The sequence below is a fragment of the Diabrotica undecimpunctata genome, chromosome 4, assembly GCF_040954645.1.
Source record: "Diabrotica undecimpunctata isolate CICGRU chromosome 4, icDiaUnde3, whole genome shotgun sequence".
In the NCBI taxonomy this organism is placed as follows: Eukaryota; Metazoa; Arthropoda; class Insecta; order Coleoptera; family Chrysomelidae; genus Diabrotica; species Diabrotica undecimpunctata.
Genome location: NC_092806.1, coordinates 96,036,193 through 96,061,911, shown reverse-complemented (window position 1 = coordinate 96,061,911; position 25,719 = coordinate 96,036,193). Strand labels below are relative to the sequence as shown.

The 25,719-nt window shown below is 30.4% G+C and overlaps 1 protein-coding gene across 1 annotated transcript in view; it reads right to left on the bottom strand.

The window, feature by feature from the left end:
• Positions 1-17,302: 17,302 nt before the first annotated feature.
• The window catches only part of LOC140439800 (glucose dehydrogenase [FAD, quinone]-like), a 27,460-nt gene continuing 19,043 nt past the window's right edge, over positions 17,303-25,719 (bottom strand). The window contains exons 4-5 of the mRNA XM_072529942.1: positions 24,988-25,342; positions 17,303-18,160 (exon numbers count right to left, since the gene is read on the bottom strand). Of these exons, the coding sequence (XP_072386043.1) occupies positions 17,322-18,160; positions 24,988-25,342 (1,194 nt within the window). The 3' untranslated portion in view covers positions 17,303-17,321. The remainder of the gene's footprint in view (positions 18,161-24,987; positions 25,343-25,719) is intronic.

Below are 25,719 nucleotides of genomic sequence, written 5' to 3'. Positions count from 1 at the left end.
GGATTGAGCTTTTAGAGTCATATAATATACTACAGTCCTCTCTAACGATATACAAGGGACCGGGAATTTTCATCGTTACAAGGAGAGATCGTTATACAGAGAGAGACAAAATTCGGTACTGTAATATTAATAATACTGTACTAAGTAACCTATTTTTATTTAAAAAAATTGATCAAAACGAATATAAATCAATTAAAACTGTATTGTACACTACATAGATTTATAGATTTATTAAAGAATAATATAAGCAATACAGTATAAAAAAATGACTGTACAATTAAAACATGTGTACTGTACAATAACAAAATAATATGCTGCTGTAAAATTTATTTAGCCTACATTACCAAACAGTCTCAGCATAAATCACTCAAAAGCACTCATATCGTCTTCCTGGTGGATGAAGACTCGATGCAGTACTTTTGCCGCATCCAATGCCTGCTGAGCGGTCGGAGCTGGTTCTGGCTCTGCTTTTACTTCTGGGTCACTGTTTTCTTCTACACGAACTGCTTGTAGGATGTCCTCGTCAAAAAGTCTAGGTGTTGTAGCTAGATTTTCATCAACTTCTTCAAAATCTGTTAGCTCTTCTGGTCCGTAGGTGATAGTAAGTTCAAACTGTGTGGCCCAAACATCTAATGGCAGGTCATCTTCACCATCAGTCAATCCTTGATCTTCCAGCCATCCTGCATGTTTGAAGGAATGTTTTATTGTATTGCTCGTCACCTCGTCCCAGGATTTACTAATCATTAGGATGGCGTCAAGAATGTTAGTCATCCACGCACTCTTGTTTGCTTTATAGGTTACCGGTAGATTTTTTATGTTTTTAAAGCAACGTGGTTTTTTCGACTTCCCTATCACTAACAATTTGCGCATCACCGAACCTAGTATGTTAGCGGCCACTAAAAATGTAATGCGTTCCTTAGAGAACTTTCCACCAACGCACTTTTCCGATTTAAATCTTAAAGTTCTGTTTGGTGTCATTTTAAAAAACAATCCAGTCTCACCAGCATTCAAAATGTCGTCTGATGCATATCGTGCCTTCAGTCCAGGACACACGTTTTCTAGCCAATCATCCATTACGTTTTTGTTAACATCGCGAGCCTCTCCGCTGATTTGTTCGTAGTTGATTTTGTGCCGCAGCTTTCACGTGCTCAGACAACCCTCAGATGCCTTGAAATTCTCAATTCCAAGCTCAGTTGCAAAAAACCCAAGATTTTGTCATGACCACAGGCCCAGAAAGTGGAAAATGGTTCATACGCTGCTGCTTTAACCACTGAAGCAAAGCGCGATCTAAATCTTCGTGCTGAGATTTCCGCAACTTCTTAATGTTACCGCCCTCCATCTCCGCTTCAAGCCACTTTTTTCTGTCCTTCCATATCGTAGCCATAGTTGACTGAGACAGCCCCGTACGGCGAACGACATACGATTACTTTTCATCTTTCTCTATTACTCGAGTTATCGATAACTTTTCCTCCACCGAGAACATTTACGCTTTTTCGAAAACATGTTGACTGTTGACACACTGACACACAACTCAAACTAGGAATGAAAAGTCGTCAATAGATGACAACATCTGTGTGATAACAGTTAGGCACGCCACCCGAACAATAAAAGCGGGTGAGTTAACCCTCTAATAAGAATGAGTAAAATGGGTGGCCGCATTCCTTAAGCGCAAAACAAAACAACTGCTGGATAATGACCTTGCCACTTGTGACTCAGGTAGTCTGAACTTTAAACACATTTGTCATCGACTATTAAATGCTGAAAAGTCATCGCTATAAAAAGAGAAAACGATATCGGTATAGAGAAAGAATTAATACATTGTCCTTATGACGAACCAACCAACGTTTACTATTTTCATCGTTATAGAGAAATTATCGTTATATAGCAAATCGTTATAAAGAGAGACTACTGTATATATATATATATATATATATATATATATATATATATATATATAATATTTAATCAACCCATATAGCAGTTGTGAAAATACATAACATTCGACGAACATCAATCTGGTAACCGTACTCAATTTCTTATTTGTATACATTGACTTGTATTTTATAAAGTCTTTTTGAGCTATTTCAATTCTGACCTTTATCTTATCATCCTGATCTAACTGTGAGTTTATAATTACTCCGAGGTATTTATACTTGTCAACTATTTCCAACGGCTTACCCTCCAATATCAGATGTATGTTGTCAACAGGGCTTTTCAATATCACCGTGTATTTGGTTTTATCTATATTCATTGTTAGTCCCATCTTTTTGCTTTCTCTGTTAATGATTTCTACAAGAATTTGTAAATCTTCGATATTTTCTGATATGGTAGCGGTATCGTCTGCAAATCTTATGTTATTAATGATGCTACCTCCAATTCTTACCTACAGTTCTTTCCCATTGTGCCTCCTGAAATATTAGTTGGGACTACACATTAAATAATTGTGGCGACAGCACACATCCCTGTCTGACTCCTCTTTAAATTTCTACTTGGTTTGTCTCACTATCTTTCACCCTTACGAACGCTGTTTGATTGTAGTATAGATTTTTGATTAAATTAATATCCTTGGGATCTGGGTATATGTGTTTCAATGCATTTATGAGTTTACCATGTTAAACTCTGTCAAACGATTTTTGAAAATGTATATAATATATTAAAACGTTTTTATTATATTCCCTGCATTTTTGTAATAGTACCGTTATTGAACACAATGCCTCTCTTGTTTCCGTTCCACCTCTAACTCCAAACTGAGTTTTATCTAATTGTTCTTCACATTTTTTATATATACGCTGTTAAATAACTTTGAGTAGTATTTTTAAAGTGTGGCTCATGAGGCTAATTATTAATCGGTATTCATTGCAAGATTTAAAAAAAATTTTATTTATTATATTATTTTATTAAATATTTTTATTTATTTATTAATATACAATTTTATTTTTTTATTTTTAATATTTAAATATTTTATTTTATAATATAATTTAGTTAGACAATCAATATTTTCTTCATTCAGGATTTATAGTATATCTACTGGAATTTCATCAGGCCCTGGCGGTTTACGACTTTTTGAGTTTTTACTTACCTGTTCCACCTTTGATATTAAAATTTGAATATTCTTATCATTTGGTAATGTTTCGTTTATTTCTTCTCTAATATCCGTAAATAAGTACTTGACGTATTGATACCAAGTTTTTTGTTTTTCTTTTCCTGATAATTGGAGATCTTCATTGCAGTTTCTTATGACTTGTGGTATTCTCTTTCGTATATTACCCGGAATTTCTTTCAGTTTCTTATGTAGGTTACGTGTGTCGTGTTTTATATTAAACTCTTCTATTTCTTTGCAATTTTCATCCCTCCAGCGTTCTTTGGCTTCCTTGATCGGCATTTCTACTTGTTTCTTCATTTGCTTATATTTTTCTTTATTTGTATTTTGTGTATTTTCGTTTTTCTTCTTCGACCTTTATATCTGGTGCTATCCAATCTTTTTTGGCACTTAATTCTTTTCTACCCACAAATGTTTTGCCGGCGTTAAATACTGCCGCCTCCATTTCTTTTCAGGCACTCTTAATAGCTTTTTTTGAATTGCTTTCTTTATTTGTTGTTAACATTTTTCACACTCAAGCTTTGTCAAATTTAGTCTCAATTTTCCATTTTTTTTTTGTTTTTTTTTTCAATTATTTAATGTTAACGTCGGCAAGAAGTAAATTGTGGTCGGAGTCTGCATCAGTACTAGGATATGTTTTCATGCTTTTAATTCCATTTCTAAATATTTTGTTAATAATAATGTAATCGATTTAGTTTCTTATGATTATTTTCGTTATCTCCTGGTGCACTCCATATATAAAGTCTCCTTGATGGTAATTGAAAATAGGTGTTTGTGATAGTTCTCTTGTTCTCTCTCTTGGCAATATTGTACTAATCGGTCTCCTCGTTCGTTTCTTAATCCTAGACCATAATTCCCTACAATATCTTCCACTTTTTCTTTACCAACTTTGGCGTTAAGTCGCCCATTATTATGTTGACTTCATGTTGTTTTATGTTTTTCGTTAGATGTGGTAAATTTAAATAAAAAAAATCTATGTCATTATCGGTGCTGCTTGATGTTGAAGCATAAATTAGAATTATGTTTATGTTTATTGGAAGGGGTTTTTATTAAGTAACATTATTAGCCTTTCATTATAGGGAATAAATTTAGAGACATACATAGCATTGTACAGCACTGGGCCATCTTACTTCGCTGAGGCCAAGTATCTCTATTTTAAGTCTGCTTATTTCTAGTGCTACTGCTACGAGTTGTCCAGCTTTATATAATTTTCGTACATTCCATGTTGCAATACGATTTATATTTATTTTATTTTCTCGCATAGAGATTTTTCACACCCTGTCCCATTTAAGGCACGCCAGGTACTCGGGGCCGGTTTGGTTTCACTCTCTAGTAGTGATTTTTCTTGAAATATCTTTAAGGATATTAATGCAGTGGTTTTTCCTTGCCTTCTGCATCCTTATGCCGTTGACCAATTATGGTGCATCTGCCTTTCAGATCTATTTGTCAAGCTCAGAACAAGAGAGTGCCCTTTTACTTACCATCATTAATTTCCTTAAATGGTCACGCAGTAGTTCGGTGACGACAGATAAACACAGCGGAAGGGAGAGATAATTTGGTGTGATTAATTCTGACCATTGTGAACGAGTTTGATTTAATTTAATAAAATAACTATATTTACGTAAATACGTGTTTTAACTATTTTAATAGACGATATTTACAAGTAATAAATATTTGGAGTTAAATAAAGACTTAGTTAATAAATAAATAAAATCTTTTTTAAATCTACTAGGCCATTTTATTTGAAAAGAGGAGTGGATGTTTAGGCATATCCTAGAAAAAGATTACGGTGTCGTTGCGTTTCATTATTGTTTGAAAACCCTTCTGAGAAAATATTATGGTAATAAGCAGTTCATATATAAAATACCGACAAAAATAATCTGTAAAAAATGAATAAAACGCATACCTAAGTCAGAAGAATATTATTATTTTACTTTTACAAATGAATACTTTGTCATATCAATTTACTATTTTAGTTGGGACTAAGCCACAAGATTAGCTTATTCCCAACTAGTATAGCAAATTGATATGACAAATTAAATTATTATTAAGTATTAGGTTAAAAAAGCAATAAAAATAAAAAAAACATACAGTAGTCATTTATTTTTCTTTATTGCAATACTTATAAAACTTTTTTAATTATATAGTGATCGTTACATATATTCCTACTGCATATTTCACAAATTTGTTTTTGTTTCCTGTCCTTTTTTATTGGGCACATGTGACACGTTTTTCTTGTTAAAACTGGAGGTTTTTCTACTTTTTGCTTTTTATTGTGTGTGCATACGTCCTGTCATTTGAGATTTACTTTTCCAATTAATTTCATTCTAAGTTTCAAAAATTACACACTCTGAAGTCTGGAAACTTCTAGCTAAACATTCTTCTTCGTTATCACTATTGTAAGCATCTCATGAAAATAAACATTTTCGAAAGCTTGAAACTTAAAAGAGTACACTTATTTCACCGCTGCCTATCCCAATAAACCTCAAAGCTCCGTTTGTTAACGTCGTCAGCAAAGAGTTCTTTTTCCTATATATATATCTATATATATATTTTTCCTATAATATATATATATATATATATATATATTATATATATATATATATATATATATATATATATATATATATATATATATATATATATATATCTATACACACACATATATATATATATATATATATATATATATATTATATATATATATATATATATATATATATATATATATATATATATATATATATATATATATATATATAAGAATAAGAAAAAAGAAGTATAGAATAATATATAACTGTTTTGGATGGGTTGGAGTCAATAAAAGGGCTATTGGTTAACTATTTTTTTAATCTCGAGCTTTCAATTGTGTTTACAATTATTATCAAGAGCTAAAAAAGACAAAATATCTTACAAGGTTGAACTAGAAAGAAAAAACAATTTTTGTTAACTTACCAAATAAAAATTAGTTTAGTAAGTAAAAATTGCTGCTAATACATCTTAAATAATTAATACAAAAATGTCTTAATCTAATTAATGCTTCTCTGAAAATTTTTTATAATTTTGAAAACATTTTTTTAATACAAAAATAATTGAATTTATAAATAAGTTAAAGTAGCAACCAATTACAAATAAGCATCAATGTCATAAATGCCAACATAAAATTTTTATTTTTAACAATTATATTGCCAAAAGTAAAATTTCGTTTAAACATTCTTTTTTGTTTAGTAACAAAAACGAAGAAGATTTATTCACCGTTGACAGATGCCAACAGATGAAAAATGTAACAGATATATGGAGAATTAAATATGACATTTTACAAGTTTTATATATAAATCATAAAGAAAGAATATAATTATAAATTTTGCTTAGATTTTGAATTTCTGATCTTTTGTTTAAATTATTATCACTTTTGCTAATACAAACCATTTCCAAAAAAGTCCTTTTAAATTTATTACTTTCACTTCATAAAATTTTAATGTTATCAAAATCCATAATATGGTCTTTATCGATTACATGCTCTGCCAAAGCACAAGATGGTTTTTTAATTCTGCAATTACTTTTGTGAGAAATAATACGATTTGATAACGTGCGACCGCAAGTTGCCAGGATCAGTATGCAATACTTGGACAAGGTTGGAATTACGAGGTTACCCTGGCTAGCTAGATCTCCAGATCTGAATCCCATCAAACAATTTTTACTTACTAAACTAATTTTTATTTGTTTATTCGTCTTCCGGGTTTGGACCGTGTCATTTGTGAGTGACCCAAAAGTGGGTTCATCTCGACGTTTCGCTACAATTGTATGTAGCTTCTTCAGGAGAACAAAAAAGAAAAAGAAAAACAAGAGACAGGAAGATGGGTAGTTAGCAACGGTAACTCAGTTACTCAACGCAACCAGAGGCGAATACTAACTACCAAGATGGGCATTTGGTCACAGTAACTCAACTACTCAACGCAGCCAGAGGTGAAAACCAAATGCCAGGACAGGGATTCACGTCCAACAGCTCAGAACACTAACGCGTCGAGAGGCAGGGAGTGAAAAATTACACACTCTGAAGTCTGGAAACTTCTAGCTAAACATTCTTCTTCGTTATCACTATTGTAAGCATCTCATGAAAATAAACATTTTCGAAAGCTTGAAACTTAAAAGAGTACACTTATTTCACCGCTGCCTATCCCAATAAACCTCAAAGCTCCGTTTGTTAACGTCGTCAGCAAAGAGTTCTTTTTCCTATATATATATCTATATATATATTTTTCCTATAATATATATATATATATATATATATATATATATATATATATATATATATATATATATATATATATATCTATACACACGCATATATATATATATATATATATATATATATATATATATATATATATATAAGAATAAGAAAAAAGAAGTATAGAATAATATATAACTGTTTTGGATGGGTTGGAGTCAATAAAAGGGCTATTGGTTAACTATTTTTTTAATCTCGAGCTTTCAATTGTGTTTACAATTATTATCAAGAGCTAAAAAAGACAAAATATCTTACAAGGTTGAACTAGAAAGAAAAAACAATTTTTGTTAACTTACCAAATAAAAATTAGTTTAGTAAGTAAAAATTGCTGCTAATACATCTTAAATAATTAATACAAAAATGTCTTAATCTAATTAATGCTTCTCTGAAAATTTTTTATAATTTTGAAAACATTTTTTTAATACAAAAATAATTGAATTTATAAATAAGTTAAAATAGCAACCAATTACAAATAAGCATCAATGTCATAAATGCCAACATAAAATTTTTATTTTTAACAATTATATTGCCAAAAGTAAAATTTCGTTTAAACATTCTTTTTTGTTTAGTAACAAAAACGAAGAAGATTTATTCACCGTTGACAGATGTCAACAGATGAAAAATGTAACAGATATATGGAGAATTAAATATGACATTTTACAAGTTTTATATATAAATCATAAAGAAAGAATATAATTATAAATTTTGCTTAGATTTTGAATTTCTGATCTTTTGTTTAAATTATTATCACTTTTGCTAATACAAACCATTTCCAAAAAAGTCCTTTTAAATTTATTACTTTCACTTCATAAAATTTTAATGTTATCAAAATCCATAATATGGTCTTTATCGATTACATGCTCTGCCAAAGCACAAGATGGTTTTTTAATTCTGCAATCACTTTTGTGAGAAATAATACGATTTGATAACGTGCAACCGCAAGTTGCCAGAATCAGTATGCAATACTTGGACAAGGTTGGAATTACGAGGTTACCCTGGCTAGCTAGATCTCCAGATCTGAATCCCATCAAACAATTTTTACTTGACTTGAATATATATTTGCCTACAGGAAGTACGAAATTGCAATGTTAGTGTTGCAACAGTCAGGAGAAGACTTCGTTCTTCTGGACTATTTTCTCGGGTAATGGCTACAGGACCGCCACTTGACCGTGCGCATCAAGTTGCACGACTAGCTTTTGCTCGACAATACGAGCATTGGGGAATTAATGATTGGAGCAAAGTGTTATTTTCAGATAAATCCCGTTTCAGCCTAACTGGATCCAATGGACGTGTAAGAGTTTGGAGGAGAACCGGTGAACGATTTTCACAAGCTTGCATTGCTCCAAGAATGCCATTTGGTGGAGGCTCGGTCAAGGCTTGGGGAGGTGTATCTTCCGACTTCCACACAGAATTACCCTTCATCGAAAATGGGTCCTTAACTGCACGAAGGTACATTACTGAGATTCTGGAAGAAAATGTTATACCCATTATGACAGGGCTTGAAGAAGACGCAGTTTTTATGCAGGACAACGTGCGACCGCAAGTTGCCAGGGTCAGTATGCAATACTTGGACAAGGTTGGAATTACGAGGTTACCCTGGCTAGCTAGATCTCCGGATCTGAATCCCATCAAACATCTCTGGGACGATTTGAAAAAACGTATTCAAACCCCTACACCTCCTCCTAACAACGCACAGGAGCTTAAGGATCTGTTAGTGAGAGAGTGGAATAACATACCACAACATGTAATCCGGAGAAAAATTGAGAATATGCCTTGTCGTCTGCAAGAGGTTATTAGAGCAAGGGGAGGCAATACACGATATTAGTCATTAAAATTCCACCGATGTTTTACCATGTTCTGTATTTTTCATTTTTTCTTTCGTATGTCTGTTTCAACAATTTGGTTTGTTTTCTGATTTTTTAATAAAAACAATAAAAAAACCGTTTTTTCTTTCTTTAAAAACAAACATTGATGACAAATAAAAAATACATTAGCCTAAAAAAAAGGTTATTACTGCACCAGATGCAAAAATATTCAAGAAACTTGAAATTTTCAAGGTGACCCGGATTTTATGATCGCGAGTGTATATATATATATATATATATATATATATATATATATATATATATATATATATATATATATATACAAAGATGCATATACAACACGGCAACAGCAACATGCATATTCAACTAGGAATGGAACTACTACAAGAAAAAGAAATAACGTATGTATTAATTTTGTCATAATCCAATATTCTTTCTTTGTCCAGTTTGTTTTCTATATCTTGTAATTTACTTCTTTGATTAAATTATCTACGTATGTTTCAAAAATAAATTTTTTTCTATTCCTATTGATATTTCTATTTATAAATCTAGATTCGTCATAAAACAGAAAAACCGATGCCACCGAACCATATAATATTGATGTTAGACATTTATAAAATCCATTATTATGTAATTATTGCTATATGTAGGTTATCTAAACCACAACGTAAAATACTTATAACATTGTTGGAAAATCAGAAAAATTAGGTCCGTAAGGACATGAAAACGGTAAAACCAAATTGCTGCTAGAAACTGAAACACTTTATTATGCTAATCTTATTTAAATTTTAAATATTAAAATGAATGAACATTATCTATCGTATTTTTTTTTTATTTGAAACAAAAAAAAAACGTACTACAGCCTTGAAATCGAACAATTGACTTCTGTAATCTTACATTATAGTGTGGGAAGTTGTGCAATATTTAATTGATATCTTTTTAGGTATTTTTCACATAGTTTTACAAGCTTTAGAATTTGGGAGGTATTATTTATTATTTTAGATCAGAGAGAAGTTTCAGTTAAAGAAGAGGAAGCTATTCATGAAGATGTAAATGCACCATATCAAATTGCTCTGCCTATTAAAAGTGTTAAAAAATCTGAATTCAAAGAAGTAATTGATAAACTGGAAATTAAAAAGTCATCTGGATACTATATAATATCTAGTATATTACTAAAAAATTTACCCAATAAAGCAGTAAGTTTAATCACATATATTATTTAATTCAATATTAAAAACAGACTATTATGACTTGAATGGAAATATGCTCAAATTGTTCATATTCCAAAACCTAATAAGGATCACATAAGAGTATCTATCTTCATATTGTCCAATTAACTTGTTGCTATTATATCAAAGTCTTTAAACAGCTTTCCTTGAAAAGACTGGAGCTTATTTTATATGACAGTAATTTTTTACCAAATTATCAGTTTTGGTTTAAAAACAACAAGCTGCCATCGAGCAAATTCGTGGGGTGGTAAAGACTCTTAGAAATTCGCACGAAAAGGAAAAAAATAACTTTACTGCTGAATTTCTAGATGCCTATCAAGCTTAAGCATTCGACAAAGTTTGTCATGTAGGTCTTGTCTCCAAAAGTTCACTTTTAAGACCCTACTGAATAGATCAATTTTTTTAAGTCAAAAGAGGTAGGGAAATCACTAACCTATTTCTAATATGTTCTGTAGTTCCACAAGAAAGCATACTAGTACCCATTTTCTACTTAATATATCAGATCTCCCAACAACAAACAATACAACAATCGTTACATATGGCGACGACACAGTTATTATGGCTTCACATTCTACAGCAACTGAAGCATCACAGGTATAGTATAATCGCCTGCTTAAATTGAAGAGTTCAAGTTCAAGTTCAAGCTTAAAATAAACGCAAATAACGTTTACTTATTTGGACAGCAAACTCAATTTGGGCACCCACATCTGGGAGAAACTACTTCAAGTCAGCTTAATCTACAGGAAAATGTATTGGTACACAAGCCTAAACGCAAATCTTAACCTGAAAAACAAACTTATGATTTATAAATGTATTTTAAACGGATATGGCTATATGCAGTACAAATCTGGAGTATAGCAAGTAATACCAACATACAAAAACTTTTCCTCATTCTATCTGCCGCCTTAACTCCAAGAAATTGTAGGGGTTCTGACACCAGTACCATAACCAAATTATTTAATGTGTTTTTTGTGAAGTCTAGTGTGCAGGATTTTTGTGTTTTTTTAATAAAAAAATAAATGCAACCAGCGTGATACGAAAAATTTTCTGCAATTTTGTTACCAAATAATGATCTCTTCTAGTAGTGATACTTAAATACTTGACCATGGCTGTGTAAGCCGAAAGCGCTAAAATAAGAAGTAAGTTGTTTACACACTTCGAAAATACTTGATCTTTTTATTTCTTCCACGCAGTGATAGATTACTGTTATTTCCGCTTATAAAATTGTGACATCCTCAGATAAACTTACCGGTAAATATATCGCTTGATTTGTCCCTACTATACCGGCTTCTACCGCTCCGATATTTTGAACCATGAGTATATCAGATAGCTTTCGCTTGTATTAATACACTAGCTACACAAAGCTATATCTCATAACTATTGCATCGATGGTTTGCCCCATGACAATATCTACTTTTAGCTGCTCGATTAGCTTTGTATTGTCAGCACTATGTGTTTCGTTTTTGAACTTCGTTGCTGACATATAATAGTGTGTGCTTCACTGATCTGACTTCGCCCTCTATAAAGATAAGAAGTGGTGGTAGATTCAGCAGGACTTCCAGCTCCGCTGTCGGAGTCATTTTGGGATTTAACCCCTAATTTTTACCTCACATTCTTCTACATCTTCCCAATGACATAGTAGCTTTCAATGTGATTTTTAATTTGTGAGTATTGAATCTTTGTCTTTCCCATCATTGGTTGTTTTAGGCCTTGAAATGCTTTCTTTTATGTGAAGTTGACGATTTGTGTTTTTGACAAATCAGTCTAAATTGTTTACCCCAGTTATCAACTATATTTGGGGCTGCTTGCATTCTCCTTTAGGCTTATTGGTCTATAGGATTTTGGTGTTAGGTCTGATACTTTACCAAACTGAGGTAAATTTATGATTTTAACCTTTTGCATATTTCCGGTACGACCCTTTATGCTAAATTACCTTTGGATATTAGGAGCTTGCATATGTACATCTAATCTCATATGCAAATGAATTTTGTATAGTAGTATTTTGATCCTAAGAAACTTATAAATCATTTAAAAATAAATATATCAAATTAAATAAATAGATTAAAATCAAATATCAATTCACCAGAGTGTTAATGTTAATACGAAATTAATAAAAAATTATCTTTTTAATATCTTTTAAATCATCTCGTATAACATTGTAAAACCTTATATTTAAAAAACGAGAACATCGAGAAAAGTAAAAAATCTAAAAATATTTAGTATATATATATAGATATATAATATATATATATATATATATATATATATATATGTATATATATATATATATATATGTATATATATATATATACATATATATATATATATATATATATATATATATATATATATATATATATATATATAAATTAAGGATCACTCGGAAAAGTGGTGGATTTTTTTCGGTCAAAAAGTGGAGAAAAAAGACAAAGATGATGGTTACTTCATCTATTTATTGAAGACGTTTCGCTTTCTTAATCAGAAAGCATCATCAGTTCATCTAAAAAGAAAATATGAAAAAACCACACAAGCATGGAAAAGTTGTTACATGTGTTAGCTTAAAAAGATATGTAGCAGTCAGTGATATTAAAATTGTAAAGACGCTTAAGTAAATGGACATTATACGATTACGATGTATAAACAATAAATTGAACTAAATACAGTTAACAATTTGTTCAAACTAAGCACAGCAAAAATAACATGTGGTTTTTTATACATGTATAAGTAAAAAAAATATTCAAAAAGAGTACGAGGAACTAAGAAAATCAGAGATGCACTTCCAACAATATAGCAATAGTTATGATTAACCAGCCACAACGTTGACGATTTATATATGAGTTTTTGAATTGACCTCACTTCTTTGTTTGTTTTTTTTTTAACCGATCACTGGGGGGAAATTTGGTGTTATTAACCACCTCTCCTTTCATTTATTGGTTCCTTACAAGCAGGTTGTCACCCAAACTCATTTTATTTAAATAAACCGCTCTATTATTAGGGTTGGTATTTCACCTTGTTGTTCTGTCATAATTAATGACCTCAAGGTTTACGGTCTTTTCACGTTGTTGGCACGTTTTTTTAATATAACACCATTTTACCGGCAGCATTCAATAAGCCAGGAGTGGTAATTTCATTATACATTAACTTATTCAATTTCAATATTAATTACTTAATAATGCTACCTAAAGTTAAAATAAATCATAACTATTGCTATATTGTTGGAAGTGCATCTCTGATTGTCTTAGTTTTTTCATACACTTTTTCAATGTTTTTTTTTTACTTATACATGTATAAAAAACCACATGTTATTTTTGCTGTGCTTAGTTTGAACAAATTGTTAACTGTATTTAGTTCAATTTACTGTTTATACATCGTAATCGTATAATGTCCATTTACTTAAGCGTCTTTACAATTTTAATATCACTGACTGCTACATATCTTTTTAAGGTAACACATGTAACAACTTTTCCATGCTTGTGTGGTTTTTTCATATTGTTTTTTTTAGATGAACTGATGATGCTTTCTGATTAAGAAAGCGAAATGTCTTCAATAAATAGATGAAGTAGCCATCATCTTTGTCTTTTTTCTCCACCTTTTGACCGAAAAAACCCACCACTCTTCCGAGTGATCCTTAATTTATATTGGATTGACGGTCGTACTCCTTTCCTCGATATATATATATATATATATATATATATATATATATATATATATATATATATATATATATATATATATATATATATATAAGAAATACTGTATATTATTGACTGTAGATATAAACAAACAACACAGTTTATTAGGGCTGCAGTCAGTAGGTTTGGCCGGGATGTTATAGAAACACTCTTTTGACTTTTGGTCGAGCTTTCGGAATTCTTTTATTCCTTCTTCAAGACACTGTAATTAGAAGAAAGTGTAAATATTTACAACATATCTCAAATTGTCATTACAACTTACTAGTCGTTGAGATTATGTTTCTAAAGCTACGACACTCAACATTAAAAACACACAAACAAAATATAATATTTAAAATAATGGACAATATACATTTTAAAATTTAGTTGGAAAGTTAAAATTTTAAAATTTTGTTAGTGACATCTTTTCATGGTGTGTTTTGACTGATCCATAGAGAACAGAAAAAAATACAAAAATAGTGTGAATAAAAAGTAATTAGATTATATTAATGAAAGTAGTATCTTAAACCTGTCTTGATAGTATGCAACATGTTTTGTATGCAGGCGTATTACGGTGTGTATATGTAAAAGTAAATGTTTATTTTATTTTTGATGTTTTGTCAGTACGTAACAATAAATGTTGCTCAATTTATTTATGTCTGACTTTTTATTTATACAAGACGTATTAGATTTTATGAAACACATTTCCAAGAAAACACGTTTTAAAACACGTTTCTTCTTTTGTTCCAATAAAAGGCGAACAAGCTGGTTTCGGATTTAGCTTCTTCCAAATCCATAACAACAGAAGTTGCAAAATCTTTGAAAATTTACAACGCAGTTGCACCCAGGTTCTATACACTTCCTAAAGTTCACAAACCCACTCTTTCAATGAGGCCTATTGTCTCTTCCATTGATGCTCCTAATAGTAAACTTGCTAAACACCTTACAGATATCCTCACAATTTCCTACAACGAATCCAATGAATTCTATATTAGAGATTATTTTACATTTAGTAACTTCATTAATAATGTTAAAGTTCCGAATAACTATATACTAATTAATTTAGATGTTGTGTCACTATTTACAAACCTACCACTAGATGCTATTCTCAACAGCATCAAAAATAACTGGAACAGCATCTCTCTGCATACCAAGATCAGTTTAGATGATTTCTTAAGAATTTTAACATTCATTTTTGACTCTAACATCTTTTTGTTTAATGGTAATTTTTTTAAACAAATTTTTGGCACTCCAATGGGCAGCAAAATATCCCCCATACTATGTAACTTTGTATTGGATGAACTTATAAGAACATGTAAGGAAAAGATACCTTTTCACATACCTTTTATCAAACGATATGTAGATGATTTGATCTTATCGGTCCCTGAAAACAAAGTAACTGATGTTCTAAACACTTTTAACGCCCAGTGTGAACACTTAAAGTTTACGGTTGAGAGAGAAGCTGATAATATGATTCCGTTTTTAGACATGCTTATACATCGTGGCAGTGATTTCATGCTAAGGACGGAGTGGTATCGTAAACCTTGTTTTAGTAACCGTTTCATAAACTTTTATTCTCAACATCCATCTAAGATGAAAACAAATTTGGTTTTGGCCCTTAAAACTAGGGTTATCAACTTATCACACATCGAGTTCAGGGACAAGGGACTAAAAAAGTTGAGATCTATGCTACAAGAGAACTTCTATCCTACAGGGCTTGTGAATAAACTCATTTTTGGTTCTCCTTTTCCTTTGCAATTTTCTGACAACCAAAATTTTCATAACAATGAGGTGAATGAGGTCCGACAACTGACACAGACATTGACACAGAACACACCAGAGCTACCACAATCTAAAATAACGTATGGTTGCCTACCCTATATTCCAGTTCTCACACCTAAGCTACTAAACATTTTCAAAAATGTTAGTGGCTTAAAAATTGCAACTAAGAATGTGAAAACGGTATCGAAGTTGTACACAAAGACGAAGGATCCTTTCACAATACAGGAGTCATCGAATGTTGTTTATTCTATACCGTGTACCAATTGTAAAAACGTGTATATCGGAGAATCATCTCGTAATTTTCACAATAGAGTAATATCACATCGCAGCGACATAAAAACCAAAAAGATGAACGCATGTGCGCTCACAGAACATGCATTAACTTTAAAACATGAATTTAATTTCGAGGATTCCTGTATTCTGGCTAAGGAAAAAAACCATTCAAAACGTGTTTTCTTGGAAATGTGTTTTATAAAATCTAATACGTCTTGTATAAATAAAAAGTCAGACATAGATAAATTCAGCAACATTTATTGTTACTTACTGACAAAACATCAAAAATAAAATAAAGATTTACTTTTACATATACACACCGTAATACACCTGCATACAAAACATGTTGGATACTATCAAGACAGGTTTAAGATACTTCTTGCATTAATATAATAGCAAGAACTCCTAATTACTTTTTAATCACACTATTTTTGCTTTTTTTCTATTCTCTATGGATCAGTGAAACACACCATGAAAAGATGTCACTAACAAAATTTTAAAATTTTAACTTTCCAACTAAATTTTAAAATGTATATTGTCCATTATTTTAAATGTTATATTTTATATGTGTGTTTTTAATGTTGAGTGTCGTAGCTTTAGAAAAATAATCTCAACGACTAGTAAGTTGTAATGACAATTTTAGATATGTTGTAAATATTTACACTTTCTTCTAATTACAGTGTCTTAAAGAAGGAATAAAAGAATTCCGAAAGCTCGACCAAAAGTCAAAAGAGTGTTTCTATAACATCCCGGCCAAACCTACTGACTGCAGCCCAAATAAACTGTGTTGTTTGTATATATATATATATATATATATATATATATATATATATATATATATATATATACTAAAAATATATAGAATAATCTTCGTTAAAAAAAAGATGGTTATTACGGACCACCCTATATATTTAATATTTTTAAAATATGGTCCTATCTATGCTTTTACTTTTACTTATATCATTTTTTTTTTCGTATCCATTACAACAAATTAGGACAAATTAGACTTTCTCCCACTAATGCTGCACCCAGTAGAAATTGTTTGACTTAATGTTTGTATTGACCTTCGGAGTTGGATGAAAATTATTAAATACAATAGTAAACAAAATTCAATTACAATACAAAACAACTAGAAAATTTAAAGTTTTATTAAATTCGTTTATAATTTATTTTAATTAAATCTGATGCCTTCTCACCAATCATATAACAAATTGCATTAATGTGACTAGAGGTCGACAGTGGAATAACACTAGCATCTGCTACACGAAGTTTTTTAATACCGTGAACCTTAAGTTGATCATCTACAACATGACCAAGTTTGGGATCGGGCCCCATTTTGCAGGTACCGACTGAGTGGTTATTATGAGAGACAATATACCTACTAGCACAACGCCAGTATTCTCTGCTCATAAATTGATATTGACTGCATTCCTTAATAGGTTGTAGTTCTAGTTTAGCATTGATTTTTCTAAAAGGTTCTTGTTGAGTAAGATTTAATGCCAACTGAATACCAACATAAACACTCTCTAAATCACATCCCTCAGGATCTGATAAAATATTTGGATTTATAGCAGGATATTCTAAAGGATTGGAACTCTTTAATCTAACGGTACCCAAGGATTTAGTGTGTAACGGAGTCACAAACACTTGAAAAGAACAAGCCGTTCTCTTACCACTAATTGCTTTTAGTATATCTTTCTTCCAATGTATATACCTTCCAGCTGCTTCAGCTGTTGCATTACTGTCTGAAAAACTAATTTCTATATCCGGATAATTTTCGAAAAATTCTAAATGAGTTTTATAAAAACCTATCGCTTCTGTAGGATGTGCTTTAGCTAAGTAACCTGTTCCATATGTAAGCAACTCCTTGATAGATTCTCTTAAGGTTTGTACAGGCTCTGTTAGGTTACTTGAAAAAACCAATCCAAAAACTTGTAAGTGGTCTGAAAGGGCACTGCCAACCTCGAGATCTACTATAGGAACTATATCTAAAACATTATCGAAAAGATATTTTAACCTAAAGAAAATAATTATTCATTATTTATGTTTAAAAAAAAATAAGCAAACATAATAAAACAAATTTTACAAAATTATAATGAAACATATAGCAGATAGCAAGGAAAAAATTAAAAAGAATTACTATTAAACTTAGTTAAATTTTGTTACGATTTATACTGCACAAAATTGAAAAAACGTGGCTTCGAAAGAAGTAAGGTTATGAATATTGAAAATGCTGTCGGAGTTATAGAATCTAGATTACAATGAAAGTACTCATCCCAAGAGAATTCTGCAGACCATAAAATGAAGCTTATAATCATTTTTGCCTTCTTTATAAATTTCAACAACAGGCAAAATATTATATTCCCACTACGTTAGAAAGGTTGATTGACGGATATGATGGAATTCTACAAAACAGAAAGAGAAAAAAAAAGAAAGGCAGAGGGCGCCAACTACTTTTTGAAGAAAAAATATTGAAACGAAGCTAAAGGCAAAGGAATTAATACATTAATAAGGAAATTAAAATAAAATAATTAATTAAATAAAAATTAAAATGTGACGTTTATAACGTTACACACTATTTTTAATTCTCGCAGAACATAATCAACCTCAAATGTTTTATTAAAACATCAGCTTGCTTAGAATAGTGATAATTTTAAATTATTCTTTTATATTAACTATCTGTATGCCTATATAAAATTATGAATTCAACCATGATTTAGACATTTTAAACCTGAATTGTTTTAAACATAATGGTTAGACTTTTTTGTTAAATCTAACAATTAAAATCTATCTGAATATAACATAAGTTATTCTCCTTTGATAGCCGTATTACCTTATCGTTGGTGAAGAGATTTAAAAGAACTCCCACTCTTCAGCCCAAAAGACTTGGTGGTGGGACTCTGGACCAAGAAATGGCTCGACCCTACTACTTTGATGCATTGATATTTTTGAATTTATACTTTTAGCCTAATTCTTAACGTACAAATAGATATTGGAAGGTCACCGTCAATGTCTCTACCAATTATTTGTTTATATAAGAGTAATAAAGCTCTTTTTCATATAGGAATACAGATTGTTAAAGTACAACAAATATTTAGTTTATAAAGTTATTGTGACAAACTTGTCAAGTTGGCTAAATTCTGTGGTAATTAAAAATAGTGTTGTGTTTTATGTCTCACATTCCTTTATTTTATCATTAAATATTAAAAACATATACAAAAGACCGTAAATCCAGAATTTAGGTCGAACATTTGAAGATAATTTATTTTGAAATTTCATTTTTATTTTTAATATTTAATCTTTAATTAAGTCAGAACTTTACATCACAAGCCATGTTCTACGTCGAGGAGAGCAATTGTAATTATTATCAACAGATTTTCAATGTAGCCCAGTCTGGTTATACAAAAATCATCGATTTCACGGCAAAATGTTTCGCAGATATCTGAAGCTTTTAAGACATAGGTGGGGGTTACTAGATGACGAATAGATAAAAAGATACTCCTATATTTACCTTGCGTTTTTTTAAACAATAATTCATGGTCAGAATTTGATTTTTATCTATAAGTTTGTTCAATTACTATTTAAATGGGAATAAGCCACAACTAATGGTTAAAATACGTTTATTGACGTTTTAATTTCTACTTCGGAAATTGTTCTCAAAATACAATCATTAGTAAATTAAATTGTATTTTGAGAACGATTTCCGAAGTGGAAATTGAAACGTCAATAAACGTATTTTAACCTTTTTTTGTGGCTTATTCCCATTTAAATAGTAATTAATTTAAAATGCCCCAAGAAAATAGCTTCAGAACAATATTAAGTTTTTTTCCTTATAATTTAAATAAACAATATTTATACCATTTTTTTATATCAAGAATATCTTTATTTTCCCGTTTTTCCAATTAAAATTAATAAATAATTTACGGAGATATTTGCAAAAAAGCAGTTTTTTGCACCAATTTATAAATTTAATTATTTTTTTTAATAACAAAATAAAATGTTATTAATACATTTCAACATTGAGGAATTACCGTCCTTTAAATTTGTGCGAAATTTCCCCCCGATCGGTTAAATAGTTTAAAAGTTATTCAATTTGTTTATCCCTGGGACTAATTATTTAAACCATTAAACTTGCCCTACGAATGATGCTAAATACATTTAACAATTTTCATAGGATTCTTTAAGACTTATACTATCTTAGAAATCAAATGAATATTGAGTTTTCATCGAAATTATTTACAAAAAAAACGTTTGAAAAAGGGGTATGTTTTTTACTTATAAACAATTATAATAACTTCTATATTTTTCAAGCTACAGACTTGTACGTACAACCATTAGATAGCTGGTAAAAAAACTCACATTTAACAAAAAAAAAATAAACCTTCTATGAACAATAGGAACGAAGTTCCCAACATTTTTTTTGTTAATTATATCTCCATTGTTTATAAACATTAAATAGTAAAATTTGCACAAATTTTGAACGAATATCTAAACTTTATATTGCATTTTATAGCTGTAAAATTCATCCAATTTTTAGAAACTTAAAACCTTTCGAAACGAAGTTACTTTCGAAAGATCGACATAGGAAAGTCGAGGGGAAACTGTTTTAGCTCCTCGCTGCAAAATTTAATATTATGGTTACGGATTTATCATTCAAAAGCTTCAAAAGTTCTGTAGGAATTTCATCAGGTCCATTTGCTTTTCCATTTTTAGCGTTTCTTATTGCGTATTCTACTTCTTCTTTTAATATGTCTGGCCCAGTTGCATTGAATATCTGAGTTAAGTTGTTTCTATTGTCTTCAAATAATTCATTCAGGTATTCTGTCCATCTTTTTATTTTATTCCCTAGATCTACAATAAGATTTCCATCTTTGTCTTTAAGTTTACCTATTTGGCATTTCTTTATGCTTCCTGCTATTTCTTTTACTTTTTTGTGCATATTGATCGCATCGTACTTTTTCTCATAGGTTTCCATTTCTTCACATTGGTCTTTAATCCACTCCTCTTTGGCTTCTTTTATTCTCTTTTCTATGTGTTTATTTATTTCTTTGTATTTGTCTGGGTAATTCTTTATCTTTCTTCTTTGTTCCATCAAGTCTAGTATATATTGTGTCATCCACCCCTTATTCTTTGTTGTTGTTTTTGTAAGATGTTTCTTTCCTGCTGTTTGTATACCTGTATTTATGTACTTTAATTTTTAGTTAACGTTGTTTTTATCGTTAATTTGTTGCTGCACTGAGCGGAGGTTTTCATTTATTTCTTCTCCTGTTTCTTGTCGTATATTTTTGTTTCTAAGTTTATTTAAATCTAGTGCCTTTCTGTGTGGTCTTCTAATCTTTTTTGATCTCGCCTCTATCACAGTAACTACCGGGTTATGATCTGAGCCTATATCAGCTCCTGGGTACGTCTTAGTACATTTAACAGAATTATGATACCTCCTTGCTATCATAATGTAGTTTATTTGTTTTCTCACTATTTTTTCTTTGGTATGTTGTGAAGATGTCCTGTGTATATAACCGTCAAGGAGGTAATTTGAGGAGGTGTTTGTTATTACGAAGTCTTCACTTTGGCAAAATTGAATCAATCTGATTAAGATCGCTTATTATTATGTTAATGTATGGAAAGACTGATTTAATAAGTGAAGTCAAACAACCTGCAACAAAAAGGTTCAGACCTGACAGTAAAGTCGAATAAATGAACCAAATTTTAACTTTTAAACCAATGTATGTAAAGAAAATAAAAAAGTAAAGTTCAATAACCATTGCAAAATTTAATAAGACAAGTGATGAAAAAATCGACTTATTTTATCAAAGCAGTAAGGCAGATTAGATTAATATTGTATATCATATTTGTAAGAAAAATAGAATAAAAATCAATATTGTTAATTATAATAATACAAACAATTATAATTAATATAAGGAATATAATAATATAATGTGTAAAAAATTACCTGAAATTTAATTTATAAAATATATAATTATTATTACATCATTGATATTAAATGAAAAAACTTGATTTTCCGGGATTTTCGAGATTTATGGGAAGTGAAAATTATGTCATCATTATTAATACTGTGACAGACTATTCGAGCAAATTAAAAAAAAGTAAGTATTTAGGGTGAATTAGTAGTTATTCATATTTCGACGAGCTACCCCAGAATAAAAAAAAGAGGTTTGCAGCTGCAAAGGAAGACTAGATAATGTTAATTTTTTCCACGTGTTGCAATTTGAAGTTCCGATGCCGAAAAAAAAACGGAGCTGAAACAGATATCCTCTCCACTTTCCTTTGTCGATCTTTCGAAAGTACCGTCGTTTCGAAAAATTAGATAAATTTTATAGCTATAAGTTTCAGTATAAAGTTTAGATTTTCATTTAAAATTTGTGCAAATTTTACTTCTTAATGTCTATAAACAATGGAGATATGATTTTTTTAAAAATAGTCACTAACTTCGTTCCTATTGGTCATAGAAAGTTTTTTATTTTTGAATGTAAGCTTTTTTACCAGCTATCCAATAGTTGTACGTACAAGTCTGTAGATTTAACTCCTAAGATAGTCTAAGTCTTAAAGAATCCTATGAAATTTGTTGAATGTGTCTAGCATCATGCATATTCATAGGGCAAGCTCAATAGTTTAAATAATTAGCCTCAGGGATAAACAAATTAAATAACTTATGAAATATTTGACTGATCGGGGGCAAATTTCGCACAAATCTAAAAGATGGTAATACCTTGATATTTAAATGTATTAATACCATTTTATTTTGTTAATAAAAAAAATTAATAAAATTTATAAATTAGTGCAAAAAAACTGCTTTTTTGCAAATATCTCTATAAATTATTTATCAATTTTAATAAAAAAAAAACGGGAAAAACGGAAAATAAAGATATTCTTGACATAAAAAAATGACATAAATATTGTTTTTCTTCAAACGTCAAATAAGGATGACATTACCTCTTTAACTTGATCCTAACAAAGTTTGATGTCTCCGCCGGCAGCAGTTTTTTTCCCTTTTCTTTACGGCGGAGGGAAAAATGTTGTCATGGCAACAATATGAAACATGTCACAAAGCAACAATATAAATGTCATTAACAACAATTAAACATCATTTTTATTTATAGTAATGTTAAAAGTACAATTAGTTAATGAGGCATTTTCAAAATTGAAACCGTGCAAAAATGTTCCCGACTCTTGATACGCATTGGTAATTTTTGATGATACTGATGGTCGAGAACAACTTTCAGCAATCATTTCCGATGTTGGCGAATCATGAGGGTTTAAAATTTTTTGAGCATTATCGTTCTTATCGGACTTGGAGGGCCCCAAACGTGCTATTGCATCATTAGCCCCGGACTCAATTTCGTTTAGGTTTTCCACTTTCGCACTAAATTTGCGCTTGCGGTTGCAACAACAATAAGCTGTCTTTAATAATTGCAAACAACTGTCAAACAACTGTAACCAGGAAGACGCAAATCTCACCGACGACTTAATTATTTTAATTTTTAACATCTAGACGACTTTGATAGTTATCACAGTTAATTTCGAGTAAACATAGCGTATGAATTGTACTATTTATGGTTGAAAATTGCTACGTTTGAAAAAAAAAATGGTATACTTTATTCGGCAAAGAAGCGACTTTTCTTGACTTGCCCTCTATTACGCGCTTCACTTCGTTCGGAGCGTAATATCGGGCGCGTCAAGAAAAGTCATGCTTATCCGCCTCATAAAGTAGTATACTATTATTTAAAATATAAGGGAAAAAATTTATAGACAAAAAATCAAATTGTGACCATAAATTATTGCTTAAAAACACGCAAGGTAAAACTAGGAATACCTTTTCATCTATTCATCATCTAGTATCCCCCACCTATGTCTTAAAAGCTTCAGATATCTGCGAAAAATTTTTCCACCTTTTTTTTTAACCAGACTGGGCTAATGAATAATAGTCTACTTTTGATTCCTGTCAAGCAGAGTTGTAAAGTAAATAATGTTCGACAATGAGTGTCCTTATTTAACATTTTTCATTGCAAGAGAGTTTGTCTGAATTTGTCAGACAGACTAGTAGAATAATAATTGTTTGACGAACTTATAATTCCAAACAAAAGTTTTTTCTGATCCTTCGAGCTGAATATATTACAAGTATATCTAGTCCATTGTCCTGACATACTTCAAGTTTTCAGGCTCTTTGTCCGGATACATTTCATGTTTTATTGTTCATTAAAGAATATGAGATTTGAAAGTAATAAAAATTACTTATTTAAAAAGGTTTGGCACCGATTTAAAGTGAATAGATTCAGCAACTAAACGCGAGTGAGATTTAGCTAGACCCACTGATGTAATCTTGGAGGATCTATTAGAGTTCTTAAGAAAGTAAGCAAATATTTTAGATAGTCGTCCCATGATAGAAAATAATAATAAGAAAAAAATTCTCAAAAAAATTACGTTAAAAAAAAAATAAATTTTCGAAGTCTTTCGTTTTAACTCAATTTAAATCTTAACTTTATGAAAGTTGAGAAAGAAAAAACCGAAGAGGCAAAAGGTCACAGGATATCTGCTTAAACTGTTTACATTCAGGCAAAATAGTAACAGTGAAAGTATGGAATGGGTTAAAAGTGTGAACTGAAACTTTATATGTTACTTCATGTAGATACTATTGAAAATGCAGGTAATTCATAAAGTTCCGTTTGGGGACAGGGTGCTTTATACCGAAATATTTACTTTTTGCTGAACTGATACAGTGGCCCGTGGAACTAGGTCACTAAGATCACTACTGAAACACGAAGTTGTATTTTAAAAAACAAAATTTATTTCTACTTACCATGTTCTAGAAGATGGTTTTTAGGACCAATTCCTGAAAGCATCAGAAGTTGGGGACTATTAATCGCCCCAGCACAAACAATAACTTCTTTTTTTGATCTAGCTCGATAAAGAATTCCATCTCTCAGAAATAATACACCATCTACTTGTTTCCCATGAATTGTAATCTTAATTACCAATGACCCAGTTAGTATCTGTAAGTTTGGTCTATCTAGTACTGGTAATATAAAAGCAGTGCCACTATCTTGACGTATTCCATTTTTGGTGTTTATTTGAAAAGGCATTGTTCCAATTTGTAGTCTACCATTAAGGTCTCCAATAGGATACCCCATTTCTTCGTTTGCTTTGAGAAAAACCTAGTATTGCAAGATAAGTATAAAATAGTTTAAAAAGCTTTAGAAGCAACTAAATATTTTGTAATATTCATTACGACATGCAGATTTCCATTTCAAGGTGAATTTCTTGAGTGAAATTCACCTTTTTCTATTTACTCCTAAACAACTTGAGAGAAACAGTTTAAATGAGTTGATATCATATTTTTGAATATACATTTTATTGTTTACTTTTTTTTTATCAAAAATGGCTTTGGCAGAGCTAATTAGCCAGACTTGTTTGTGTTTATTGTTTACTTATTAAATGGAAAAGAACTTTTCACCTTAGAAATAGAAATCTGCGTGCTGTAACCAATATTACAAAATATTTATTTGCTCATGCTATATATATATATATATAT